Here is a 12,898-nt window from a genome sequence, read left to right on the forward strand (position 1 = left end):
TGGAGTATAAATTATATTTCCTCTAGTAAAATTATAGAAATTAATTACGATGATTTTGCTATTTTTTCTTTGTAAAAAAAAATGTAATACAAGCTGTTTGATTTGAAGAAAGTACTAGACAAAATAATGTTAATAAACACAAAACAAAATTTTAAAATATTAAACAATTTTTTATTTGGCATCTCAGACAACTAATTGTACCTAAGATAAAAAATTATCCTGTAGTTTAATGAGAAACAAAAACTTCATTTTTTGTCCTGTTCATTACCCTCTAATTTGCCCGATTTTAAAAATAATTTTAAAATCTAACATAATACAATGCGTATAATTTTCTTTATAATTTTTAATTCTCAAATAGGTCACTAATCACTATTATAAAAAAATGGTTTATGTACAAAAAAAAATGAAAAAATAAATGGTTTTAAATCTTGGTCACTCTTTATTTATACTCACAAGGATGGACTAACAAATAACAACAACAATCATCCGTGTACATATTTTTAATCTATTCATTAAAATAAGCTCCTATATGATATCACAACAAAGAAAACTTGACAAAAAAGAAAGACACAAAAGCAATCTATTCCGCGTTCAATTTTATTGTCTACTTCAACACACATCATCTCAATGACTTGAAATTTCTGATAAAGAAAATTCACACTTTTATATTTTCCATCTTGTTGAACCATCAAGTACATGAGTTTTGTTCATAGAAGAAGAAGAATAACAAATAGAACAAGTGAAGGATCATTAATGTCAGAACAAGAATCTGATTCATGGAGTTTCATGTTGGTCTGTTTTTTGATCATTTTCTCAGGTACCAACTCATAATTCCAACACTTTTATCAATTTTTTGCTTCTTTTATGTTACCTTAAAATACTTTTTTTTGTGTGTTTAATAATATCAAGAATCTTATTCAGTAGTTACTGCATGTATAGTTTCTTAATGATGAAAAATCTCATACTTTGAATTGTGTACCTTAAAAATCAAGTTTATCTTCAAGTATATAAGCTTGTCGATGGAATCCTCTACATCACACCTCTTAAGACAAAGCTCTGCAGTTAAATTAATCTAATAGCTATATATAAGTTCAACTGCTAGATTAATTTAACGACAGAGGTTTGACCGCAGGAAGAGGTGCGATAGATAATCCAATTTTGTTAATTTGATTGGCTGTTCTAAGATTATTAAACATATTTTTGGCATGTTTGTGATTTTACGTTTTAGTTTCCCTATTTTTATGCGAGTTTCAAATTATAAATTGCTTTGGAGAAAAAATTTGTTTCAAATTCTAAATCGTTTTATAAAGTGAACATTCCAGTACACATATTATTTGAATATGTACCGGTACACGGTTGAGATTAACATTTCTGATAGATATACGAATAATGTATAATATAGAAAAATTAATAAATATTATTTATGAACCTATCAAAATTGTTCATCTCATCACATGTACCCGTGCATAACTAAATAAATATGTGCGAAAGAATTCACAGCTTTATAATACCAATGAATCACTAATATACCCTTAATTATAAATTACTCTCTATTATTTTAATCATTTAATTTGGCTTTTCAATATTATTAATAAAAGACAATATTGTAAAATAACTTCTCTTTTTACATCCCTAATTTGTGTGAAATGATCAAAACGATTTATAATTTGAAACGAAAAGAGTAACATGTGGGGTGTTTTTACATTCCATCAACAATCTTTTGTTGTGTTTTCTATACTCAGCACGTCTCAAAATGAACTACTATTTTGCAAAAGTAAATTGTCAAAAAATAATTGACTTTTTCAATTTTTTGAATACAATATTAATTATTATTATTTTTTCAATTCTACACTCTAATTAATACTACTCATAACACTCTTAATTTAACATCTTCTATTTTACATTTATAATAATGGTAAATACACATATATTAAGTTATTTTAGTAAAAAAAAACTATATTATCTTTCTTTCATTTATTTATACATTTTTATGGAACAATTTTATACATTTTTTTTAATATGTCTGAAATTGTCAAGTAAGTTGCTCTTTTGGAAATAAAATTGGTCATGCTAACGAGCACTTAATAAAAATTAAAAAGAGAAAGTTTTATGTTGAAAAACTTTTTAGAAGTTAATTTACACAATTTTCGATAAAATACTACTATACTCTTACTTCTTAGTAAATGTCGTAAGGACACTTGTTAGCATTTTCGATATTAAAACATAGTTTTAATTTGACAGGTAAACTTGTTGATGGAGATTCATTAGTAACAGATACAAAAGTATTATTGAATTTGAAATCCTATTTGGAGAATCAAACAGCTTCAAATAGAGGAGAATATTTAAGTTGGAACAAGAACAAATCAAATCCTTGTGATTGGTCAGGAATATCATGCAACCAAATCAAAGGTAAAAGAAAATGGAGGGTTGTAAGTGTAGATATCTCAGCAAGTGAAATTGCAGGTAAGATGTTTGATAAATTTTCTCAGTTAACTGAACTCACACACCTTGATGTTTCAATGAACACTCTCTCTGGAGAGATTCCTCAAGATATAAGAAAATGTAAGAATCTTGTGTATCTCAATTTATCTCATAATATTCTTGAGGGAGAAATGAATTTGACTGGTTTGAATAAGTTGCAAACATTGGATTTGTCTATGAATAGAATTCAAGGTGAACTTGAGTTGAATTTTCCTGATAATTGTGATAGTTTGGTCACTTTGAATGTTTCAGATAATCACTTTTTTGGTAGGGTTGATAGGTGTTTTGATAAGTGTTCAAAGTTGAAGTATTTGGATTTGAGTACAAATAATATAAGTGGTGTTTTATCAAATGAAATTTCAAGGTTGAGACAATTTTCAATTTCTGAAAATTTTCTAAGTGGGATTATACCTTCACAAGGTTTTCCAATGAATTGTAGTCTTGAAAAATTGGATCTTTCTGTCAATGGATTTTTCGGTAAACCGCCTAAGGAAGTTGCTAACTGCAAGAATTTGGAGATTCTAAATCTTTCTAGTAACAACTTTAGTGGTGAAATACCACATGAAATTGGTACAATTTCTGGTCTCAAATCATTGTTCTTGCAGAATAACACCTTTTCAAGAGATATTCCAAATACCCTTTTGAATTTGACCAATTTGTTTATCTTGGATATAAGTAGAAACAATTTTGGTGGTGAGGTACAGCAGATTTTTGGTAAATTCAAGCAATTGAAGTTTCTTTTGTTACACACAAATTCTTATGTTAAAGGATTGAATTCATCAGGAATTTTCACATTGACTAATCTTACAAGATTAGACTTAAGTTCCAACAACTTTTCAGGTCCATTACCTATTGAAATTTCTCAAATGTCTGGTCTCATTTTCTTATCATTAAGCAACAATAACTTCAATGGTTCTATTCCTTCTGAATTAGGAAAGATGAGTAAATTACAAGCAATTGAACTTTCTTTCAATAGTTTCAATGGAAAAATTCCACCGAGCCTTGGAAACTTGAGTTCTCTTCTTTGGTTAATGCTTGCAAATAATTCATTAACAGGCGAAATCCCTCGAGAGTTAGGTAATTGTTCAAGTTTGATATGGTTGAACCTTGCAAACAACAGACTCACCGGAAAATTTCCTTATGAGTTGACCAAAATTGGAAGAAATGCTGTGGAAACATTTGAATTGAATCATAGAAACATGGTTGGAGTAGTTGCTGGAAATAGTGAATGCTTGTCGATGAGAAGATGGATACCTGCCGATTACCCTCCATTCAGTTTTGTGTATAGTATCCTAACAAGGAAAAATTGTAGATCCCTTTGGGATAGATTGCTTAAAGGATATGGAATTTTTCCTATGTGTGCATCTGAACCATCAACTAGATCATCTCATAAATTTGGTTATGTTCAGTTAAGTGGTAATCAAATTAGTGGTGAAATTCCTTCAGAAATTGGAACCATGGTAAATTTCAGTATGTTACATTTAGGAGACAACAAATTCAGCGGCGAATTTCCAAAAGAAATTGGTGGTTTGCCACTTATAGTGTTGAACATGACTAGGAACAAATTTTCTGGGGAAATTCCTAGGGAAATTGGTAACATGAATTGTATGCAGGATCTTGATTTGTCTTGGAACAATTTCTCAGGTACATTTCCAACAAGTTTGGTCAATTTGGACCAACTTAGCAGGTTCAATATCTCATATAATCCTTTATTATCTGGTACAGTACCACCATTAGGCCACTTGCTTACTTTTGATAAGGATTCATATTTAGGTGATACCCTTTTAGATCTTCCAAAGTTTTTTTATAACACCCCAGATGGAAAAAACAAAACTTTTGAAAAAAGAATGAGAAAACCTACCAAATGGTATCTTTGTGTTGCTCTAACACTAGCTTGTTTGGTTTCTGGACTTCTTTTTCTGACTGTTTATTTCTTGGTGAAAAGTTCATCTTTAGAACAAGGAAAGTTTCTCAAAGATAAAAATCAGGAAATATTTTCTGATTCTATCAAGATATTCCACTTGAACAATATAGTTTTCACGTATGCCGACATTCTCGAGGCAACAAGCAACTTCAAAGAGGAAAGAATCATAGGAAAAGGTGGTTTCGGAACGGTCTACAAAGGAATTTTTCCTGATGGAAGAGAAGTGGCAGTGAAGAAGCTACAAAGAGAAGGAATTGAAGGTGAAAAAGAATTCAAAGCCGAAATGAAAGTCCTTAGTGGTCAAGAATTTGGATGGCCACATCCACACCTTGTCACACTTTATGGTTGGTGTTTATATGGTTCACAAAAGTTACTAGTTTATGAGTACATAGGAGGTGGAAGTTTGGAAGAATTAGTAACTGATACAAAAAAATTGACGTATAAAAGACGCTTAGAAGTCGCGATTGATGTGGCTAAAGCGTTAGTTTATCTACACCATGAATGTTACCCTTCAATTGTGCATAGAGATGTGAAAGCCAGTAATGTGTTGCTTGATAAAGAAGGTAAAGCAAAAGTAACTGATTTTGGACTTGCTAGAGTTGTCGATGTTGGTGATAGTCATGTGAGTACAATTGTAGCCGGAACTGTTGGTTATGTTGCACCTGAATATGGACAAACATGGCATGCTACAACAAAAGGTGACGTTTATAGTTTTGGTGTGTTGATTATGGAGTTGGCAACCGGGAGAAGAGCCGTGGATGACGGGGAAGAATGTTTGGTTGAATATGTTAGGCGTGTCATGGATAATGGTACAAATGGATTTAGCCATTTTGGACTAGTTGGTGGTGCAAAGGAGATGTTTGAGTTGCTTCAAGTTGGAGTAAAGTGCACAAATGATTCACCACAAAATAGGCCTAACATGAAAGAGGTTCTAGCTATGTTGATTAAGATATTCAATTTTTATAGAAGTTCAAATTATTGACACCTTGTTCAGCTTATGCGTGTTCGAAGATTCTCAGTTCCGCGGTGGCGTGTCGGCTCACCAAATGTTATACTTTGGAGATTCAACCTATTTTCCTCAAATACATAGTTAATCTTCTTCTTGTTTTTTTTTATTAGAAAACTAAATGAACTTTGATATCAAAATGTAAGTTGCAATACAATACACACATAGAATAAAAAATGTGATGCACAGTTGTTTCTTCCCTTGTGTAAAGGAACTTCATTCATGTTGAAGAAGTTGCTAAATTTTGTTGTGTAATTAGGAAATTTGTTGTTGTAATTTCAGTTTTGTTTTAGTTCAGCCCCTTTTGATGAATAATTAGCATCACTATTCATTTTATGATAATTTAGTAGAGATGTACATGATTGAATTTAGTAAACATTTTTGCATTACAACTTTGTAAGGCAATTGCCCACATACTCAAATTTGGAGGGATTCAATTTGTGGGTTTGTCTCAATGCTCGCATGATATCTACTTATCTAGAAACTTTGACCATTTTTGTCAAAAATCATGTTTGACTTTGCCATTCAATTATGGAGAATTTTTAATATCTAAACTTTTTATACGCCGTCGACCGACCATTATTATTTAATATATTTGGTCTATTTAAATAAATTTAAAAAATTAATTTTTATTTATTATAATGAAGAGTATTTATTGACATGCTCAACGATTTTTAAAGTTTTAGTTTATTAATTAAAATTGGTTCAAAAAAAAGTTTATTAATTAAAATAATATGATATAATAAAATAATATGACTTAGTAAAGAAAAAAATAACACATTTATTATAATACTTGTTAAAACATAAATTAAATTAGCATAATACCTTGTTGTTGTTGCTATCCTTTGGGCAGAATTTTACTTCTTAACAGAGTTTGATCTTGTTGTAAAGAGAAGATGATGTTAAATAGATGAGGTAATTAATTCAGATTAAAATTGGTTCACCAACTATTAAAAGTAACATAAAAATTAGGAATGAAAGGAATAATTGGTGATAAATATAAAGAAGAAAAATCTATGTACCAAAAAAAAAATAAAATAAAGAAGAAAAATCTGCATCTGAGAAAAATCAGTAGCGGGCAATGAACGGAGTTCTCGATGGAAAAAAAGAAAGAAAGACAGGAGTATTGATGTTGATGAGATACAAAACAGTTAAGGAAATAATAGAAAAGTTTGTATGTCATAAATGTAGAATTAATTCTCCCCACCATAGAAGCTAGGAATTGTGGCTTCAATCAGAATTGATTCTAGCTACTCACCCTAGAATTGATTTTGGAGAATAGCCAAACACAATTTTTTTTGTCATTTCCACGGTAGAATTGATTCTAAGGTGTGTAGAATTGAAACCAGACAGACACACACTTAATTTCTTTATCTGAATATAAAACAGTATAAAATTTGTCTCGTATTGATTTTATTTTATTTTTAAGTATAACTCGGTTGATATAGATATTCTAATATATAAGTGTTGGGATACAAAATAATAACACTGTAGAACAAATTTTGAAGTATTGAATAACATTTTGTATGTATGATATTTTGTGGATAAAAAGTGATTTTTTTATTTTAAATAAGATGTACCTTGAGCAAAAAATTATTGTCCCATGATTTAGTAAAAGACAAAAATTTTATAACCTAGGACGAATCATTTGCGAGAACCCGCGTTCGATTCTTGGTGGAAATAATTTTTTGTTAGACTTTACTTACTTCGCGGTCGAACTTTGAATTATCGGGATTCCTTCCGCTAAAAACCAAAGGGTTAATACCAAAAAAGACAAAAATTTCAATTTTTGTCTAAGTCAATTAAATAGACTTTGTGACATGCATATGTGTGTATGTCTGAAAACACTATTTTTAGCTCATAATCGGATGAATAAAATTGAAAAATGGATTCCTAATGTGAGCAATTTTAAACAATCATAACTATAGGAAAAGAAGCTCTTTAAAGCCGATCCCTATTTGAAAAATTTCTAAGTTACAAACCACCAATATTCCTATTTTATCATTTGACTTCACCCATATAATATTTTTCTATACATAATTTTTTTTCTCAAAAAACTAGAGTTAATATTTCTGGTAGCAAAATTTTCAAACTGGACTAATTGAAAAAAAAAATTCTAGAAATTTAGAACACAGTTAAACTGTAGTTAAATGCAGATTTTTTTTTTAAAATAAAGTTAAACCAAAAGTAAATGCAAATTTTCTGTAGGGTGAAGTTAACTGAAAAGGAATAAAATAGGATACTGAGTGGTTTGTAGGGGCAAAGGGTTAATTTTAGGAGTGGGAGAAAAAAATTCTCCCTATCTTTTTCTCCTTTTGTTCATGGTTTAGGTGCAAATATGGGCTTACCAAGTTTTTGGTGTATTTTGATTTTATATTGGACACAGTTGATCTCTATTTCTTTCAATGATGGGTATTACTATATGCGCCCCCTTATTACTGATAGACTGCATTCAATTATTTCATTTCAAAATACAACAATACATATTATTGAAAAGAGGTGTGTTATTTAAACAACAATTTCAGGACAACTTTTCACAATTATAGTATAACACTATTGCATATTTTGTAAAAATAACAAAATTGTTGAATGCTTGCATACCGTTAAACCTAATAAAGAATAGAGGAAGTATAAATAAAAAAAAGAGTTTAATGAACATGTGACGTTAGTATAAAATATTTTTATACGAATGTTCAATTAAAATTAACTATTCCTCCACATCATACCATCAAAGTGAAGTTAGTGAGTGATTTGACGGAATATTTTATAATTAAAAAACAAGAAACATTGTTCTAATTCAACAATGTTCCCATTTGCAATATTTTATAATTAAAATAACACAACCAAACTATCTGAGTGCTACTAAGTACAAATCAAATATTTTAGGATTTAATTTATGCACTCACAATGTTTTTTTGGTCAACACAATATAGATTTATTCAAGAACATTATGACATAACACAACACAACACAACACAATAGAGAAATATAATTGAGCACATGCATAAAACTTTTTACATGGCATAGTTATTAAACTCTTTATTTATATTTTATTTCTATATATTTTAGGCTTGGAGAATAGTTTCAATCTTGAATTTCAAGTTGAGTGAAGTAAGGACTTTGAAGGGCCTCTTGGAGCATCTCATTTTCTTCATCATTCCATGATTCTCTATATGTCTCCAAATTGGTAAAAGAGTTAATTAAGGATGAAATGCACAAAGATTTTCTCCATTCTTGTAATGGTGGGAGTCCTACATTCTCTGAATATTTGTCACAATACTGCAATGTAACAAAATAAATAAAATTAACATGTTAAAATGGGTAACCGACATGCCAATTTTCATCCTTTTAGTTAGCACTTACCAATAATTGGGGGGTGGGGGATAGCAGCAGTCCCAATAATTCATATGCAACTTTTGTCCATTAAGCAATATGGGACCAGATTTTGTGTAGTACAAAATTCACACATATATATATATATATATATATATTTTATTTATAAAAAAAAAATATATATATTTTTGATAATTACAAAATTCATTTTAAATTTGCTGCAATTATGCAAATCATATGCAATACGATTTTTATTTGACCTAAAAAAATTAAGGACATTTTTAAAAATTGTTAGTTGATTCAATGGTGATTGGCGCTGAAATTGGTAGGGAGAATCACAGTTTGATTCCCGCAACTGCGATCGAGAGAGGACTGAATCACTTGATGCTTGAACTGACCCGAACAAGATTAGGTGGTACTGTGGTTGTGAAAACTAAAAAAAATAAAAAATAATTAAGGACATTTTAAGAATATTTTAATTACTATGATATGATCTTTCATATCTCTTTTTTTGTCATTATTATAATTAAATATATATTTTTTGTCTACAATTGATTGTGCTTAATTAATGGGCATCTAATATTGCATGAATTGCTCTTAACCTTTTCCTTTAAGTGATAGCTAAGAGACAATCCAACACATTTGTTTAACAAACCATTTTCTATTATTAGTTGAAATCCAACAAATCCCACTATTTTGAAATGGGAGTGTTAGAGGGCAAAGTGGCTTAGCTAATAAGGACATTGTAATATAGTATAGGGTAAGGGTTCGAACTCGTAATTTTGCATTTTAAAGGGTGAAATTCTTCTAATTAATCATTAGACTACTTAATATAAAAATCCGCTTTAAATTATTTGATTAAGTATTATTTTACCTCAAAGTCTCCAATATCATGAGTAGGAATGCCAGCTTCTTCTCTTGACTGGTAAAACTCCTTGATGGATTTCATCATTTCCTCCCATGATGGCAAAGCTTTTTTCCCAGAAAGCAATTGAGCTATCCACATTGCTTGGGACTCAAAGAAAGGGAATCCTAAGATCTGTAGTACACTCATCAATCAAACAATTTCACTGTTATATTAGTACTATATTATACATTGGTAAAAATGAAATACATTATACATACTTTATATGTTACCATTATTAAAACTAAAAAGTATGCATGTGTGAGATATAAAAACGTGACTTTAAAATTCTATGAAACACTAATCAGACATAGAGACCGGACACACCAATTATAATATTTCAAAAAAATAGAAGTAATTGAATGTAATTACAAACATTAGTGTCGTATGATGTCAGACATAAACACTTGTCAATATGAAGTGTCGACTCATCGTTTGATTATTGATTTTAGGGTAATTTACCTTTTTAGGGATGCCTGCAAAAGTAAGAGATGGAGCAAGTGATGGAGGAAAAGTGTGCTCATACAAAGGTCCTACTTTGTCATTTTCAACAACCACCATTCCTTTGGTGTCAAGAAAAGGGAAGCTATAGGAGTACCTACAATACAAGAAGTTGATGAATTTTATAAACACCTTCAATTATTAGTATAGTTAACTAATTTACTCCAAAAGGAAACATTTAAACATGTTTTAATATTAATATAGTCCCCACATTGAAATCACTAAGGTAAATATCATAATTATTATTCAATCATAGTATCTTTTCCACCTAACTTAGTAAAGTTTACAAGATTGATATTGGTATTTAATTAAGTAAACTTTTTATGATAGAGAATATATTTTGTTTAATCAAATATTTTCATTTGACAGATTGATTTTCTTTGTGATGTAGGTGACTTACCCTGTACAGTACACAATTGTGTCTACTTTAATGCAAGAACCATCCAAGAAAATTACTCTTCCATCCTCTTCAAGGGTGTCTATCTGCACAAAGCACCAAATAACACATCTTACACGCTCTGTCTAATATTAAGTGTCGCATTTGTAATATTTTTATTTGAAGAAAAAATTATTATTAATTAAAGTGACGCAAAGTTAAACTCTTATCACTGTGCTGATACTCTATAGACAAATATAACGTCAGTTACCCTTTTCTAGTAATATTTTTTGTTTTTTCTCAATTAACCTAACTACTTTATTAATAAGGATAGTTTAATCAATCATAGAAATTGCCACTTTCAATAATTCTTTTAAAAGAAGTGTGCCTATAGTTGTAAACAACACTTAATATAGATTGAGTGATTATGAAGCTAGTAAAAATAGTAGTGAAATATATTTTTCCTGATTTGAGATTAGAACTTCAATATCATCAAAATGTTATTGATACCTGTGGATGAAGATGTAAAGTGTCATGTTTGGCTATGACTTTAGATAACCCCTCATATACAGTATTAAGAGATCTTGAACTTATATGAATTTCCTTTGCTACTCCCACTAGCTCCATTGCTATATCTTGTCCACTAAAAGAATTTCCAACCACCACCACAACCTGTTTAATTTAATCAAAATTTAATCACATTAATTAAGTTTGAGTGTTCTGCTTCTTAATCTAATTGTTATGCCTTGCAATATTATAGTAAAACACATACATTCAATCATATTTTACTATGTGTAAATAATTGTGAAAATATTTTAAAAACAAATATAATTAACAAACTATCGTGACATGAGTTTCATTTTCATACACCGATGGTGTAAACAATTTACACTATAGTACATTGTACACCACATCCAACATGTGTGATTTTAATAAAAGCCAAACAATTTTGGTGATACTAACAGTTATGATTGATACCTCTTATGATGACGTTGTATATGAAATAATTTTTTAGAGGAATTCTCTTTTATCATTCTCTTAGTTTTTAATTATAAGATCTTTTTTTAAAAAATTGTCCCCAAATATAAGATGCTCTACAACTTTTTAGATATATTTATTACTCTGTTTTCCAAATATATTCCTTATTAATTAAGACAATCAATTTGTTATGAAATATGAAAAATAACACAAAGGGTAATTTTGTAATATTCACACACATGAAGTATATTATTTGTCTAAAACAGAGAGGTTGCAGGGGTAATAATATACCTCATTGTGGAATGGTTCTGGAGTCCTGTAAATGTGACTATGGATTTGTTTTCTTTTCCATGTATCCATTCCTTAGCATCACAAAAGACAAGTATTAACAATATATTATGCATCATAAACATGGATTAATATATAATTATCTACATAATCTTATCTCTAGGATGAAATTAATGGATGAAATAATGATGTTACCTTTAATGGATGGCAATTTTGGTTGAGAGTAATGACCAGTTGCAACAACCACTGCATCAAAAACTTCTTCCACAACTTTCTCACTATTCTTCTCTTTGCTTCTAACAATCCACTTCAAATCATTTCCACAAACACCATAATCATCCAACATTCCAACATATTCAACTCTTGTATTGAACCTTATCATATCTCTCAATCCAAAATACTCACAAAAATCCTTTAGATACATAAGAACTTCAACATGGCTAGGAAATCTCCTCATGTCTCTACCTTTTTTCGGCGAAAAGGGAAAATCTGTGAATCCCATGACTTCTCTTGGAGATGCTACTCTTAAAGAGCTATAGACACTACTATGAACTTTTAGAAAAGGGTTTCTTCCTAAAGGGTGTTCTCCTTCTATATTTTTATCATCATATAACCATTGTCCTCCAATGTCATGATTTTGCTCTATCACAATTGCTTTGTGACCTTCTTTTTTTAACTCTCTTGCTACTACTATTCCTGCTGGTCCTGCTCCGATTACACATACATTCTTCGATTGGTAATTCTTCTCGGAAACCATGGTTGTTTTATGACAAATATGATTGACCGAATTGGATTCTCTACTTCGTCCCTCAACAGCGTAAAATATACGAGTGAGTGAAATGAGAGAGAGATCGAGAGGATCTAGTGAGAGAAATAGATAGAGGGTGGACAGAGACAGAGGATAAACTTGGATCCTCTGCTACTATACAACCTCTCAAGCACGAAAAAATGAGAGTTATAAGAAGAGAAAAAAATGAAAAGAAAATAGAAAAACTATTAAGAGAATGTAAAAAAAGAGTGCATGAGATGTTCCAAATTCTATAAAGGTTAGAGAGAGAGGAATGTTGGATGGGTGGAGTCCCTAGCAAGGTAAGGGATATATATAGA

The 12,898-nt window shown here is 30.0% G+C and overlaps 2 protein-coding genes across 2 annotated transcripts; one reads left to right on the top strand and one right to left on the bottom strand.

The window, feature by feature from the left end:
* Positions 1-451: 451 nt before the first annotated feature.
* LOC123915652 (probable LRR receptor-like serine/threonine-protein kinase At1g74360) lies at positions 452-5,747 on the top strand. Its single transcript, XM_045966850.1, has 2 exons — positions 452-817; positions 2,242-5,747. The coding sequence occupies exons 1-2, from the start codon at positions 697-699 to the stop codon at positions 5,385-5,387; spliced, it is 3,267 nt and encodes a 1,088-aa protein (XP_045822806.1). The 5' UTR covers positions 452-696; the 3' UTR covers positions 5,388-5,747.
* A 2,414-nt stretch (positions 5,748-8,161) lies between these two features.
* On the bottom strand, positions 8,162-12,898 carry LOC123916951 (flavin-containing monooxygenase FMO GS-OX-like 8). Its single transcript, XM_045968543.1, has 7 exons — positions 11,987-12,898; positions 11,795-11,865; positions 11,036-11,197; positions 10,550-10,632; positions 10,111-10,246; positions 9,619-9,783; positions 8,162-8,690 (listed from the first exon to the last, which is right to left on the bottom strand). The coding sequence occupies exons 1-7, from the start codon at positions 12,546-12,548 to the stop codon at positions 8,496-8,498; spliced, it is 1,374 nt and encodes a 457-aa protein (XP_045824499.1). The 5' UTR covers positions 12,549-12,898; the 3' UTR covers positions 8,162-8,495.

The sequence above is a fragment of the Trifolium pratense genome, linkage group LG3, assembly GCF_020283565.1.
Source record: "Trifolium pratense cultivar HEN17-A07 linkage group LG3, ARS_RC_1.1, whole genome shotgun sequence".
Classification (NCBI taxonomy): Eukaryota; Viridiplantae; Streptophyta; class Magnoliopsida; order Fabales; family Fabaceae; genus Trifolium; species Trifolium pratense.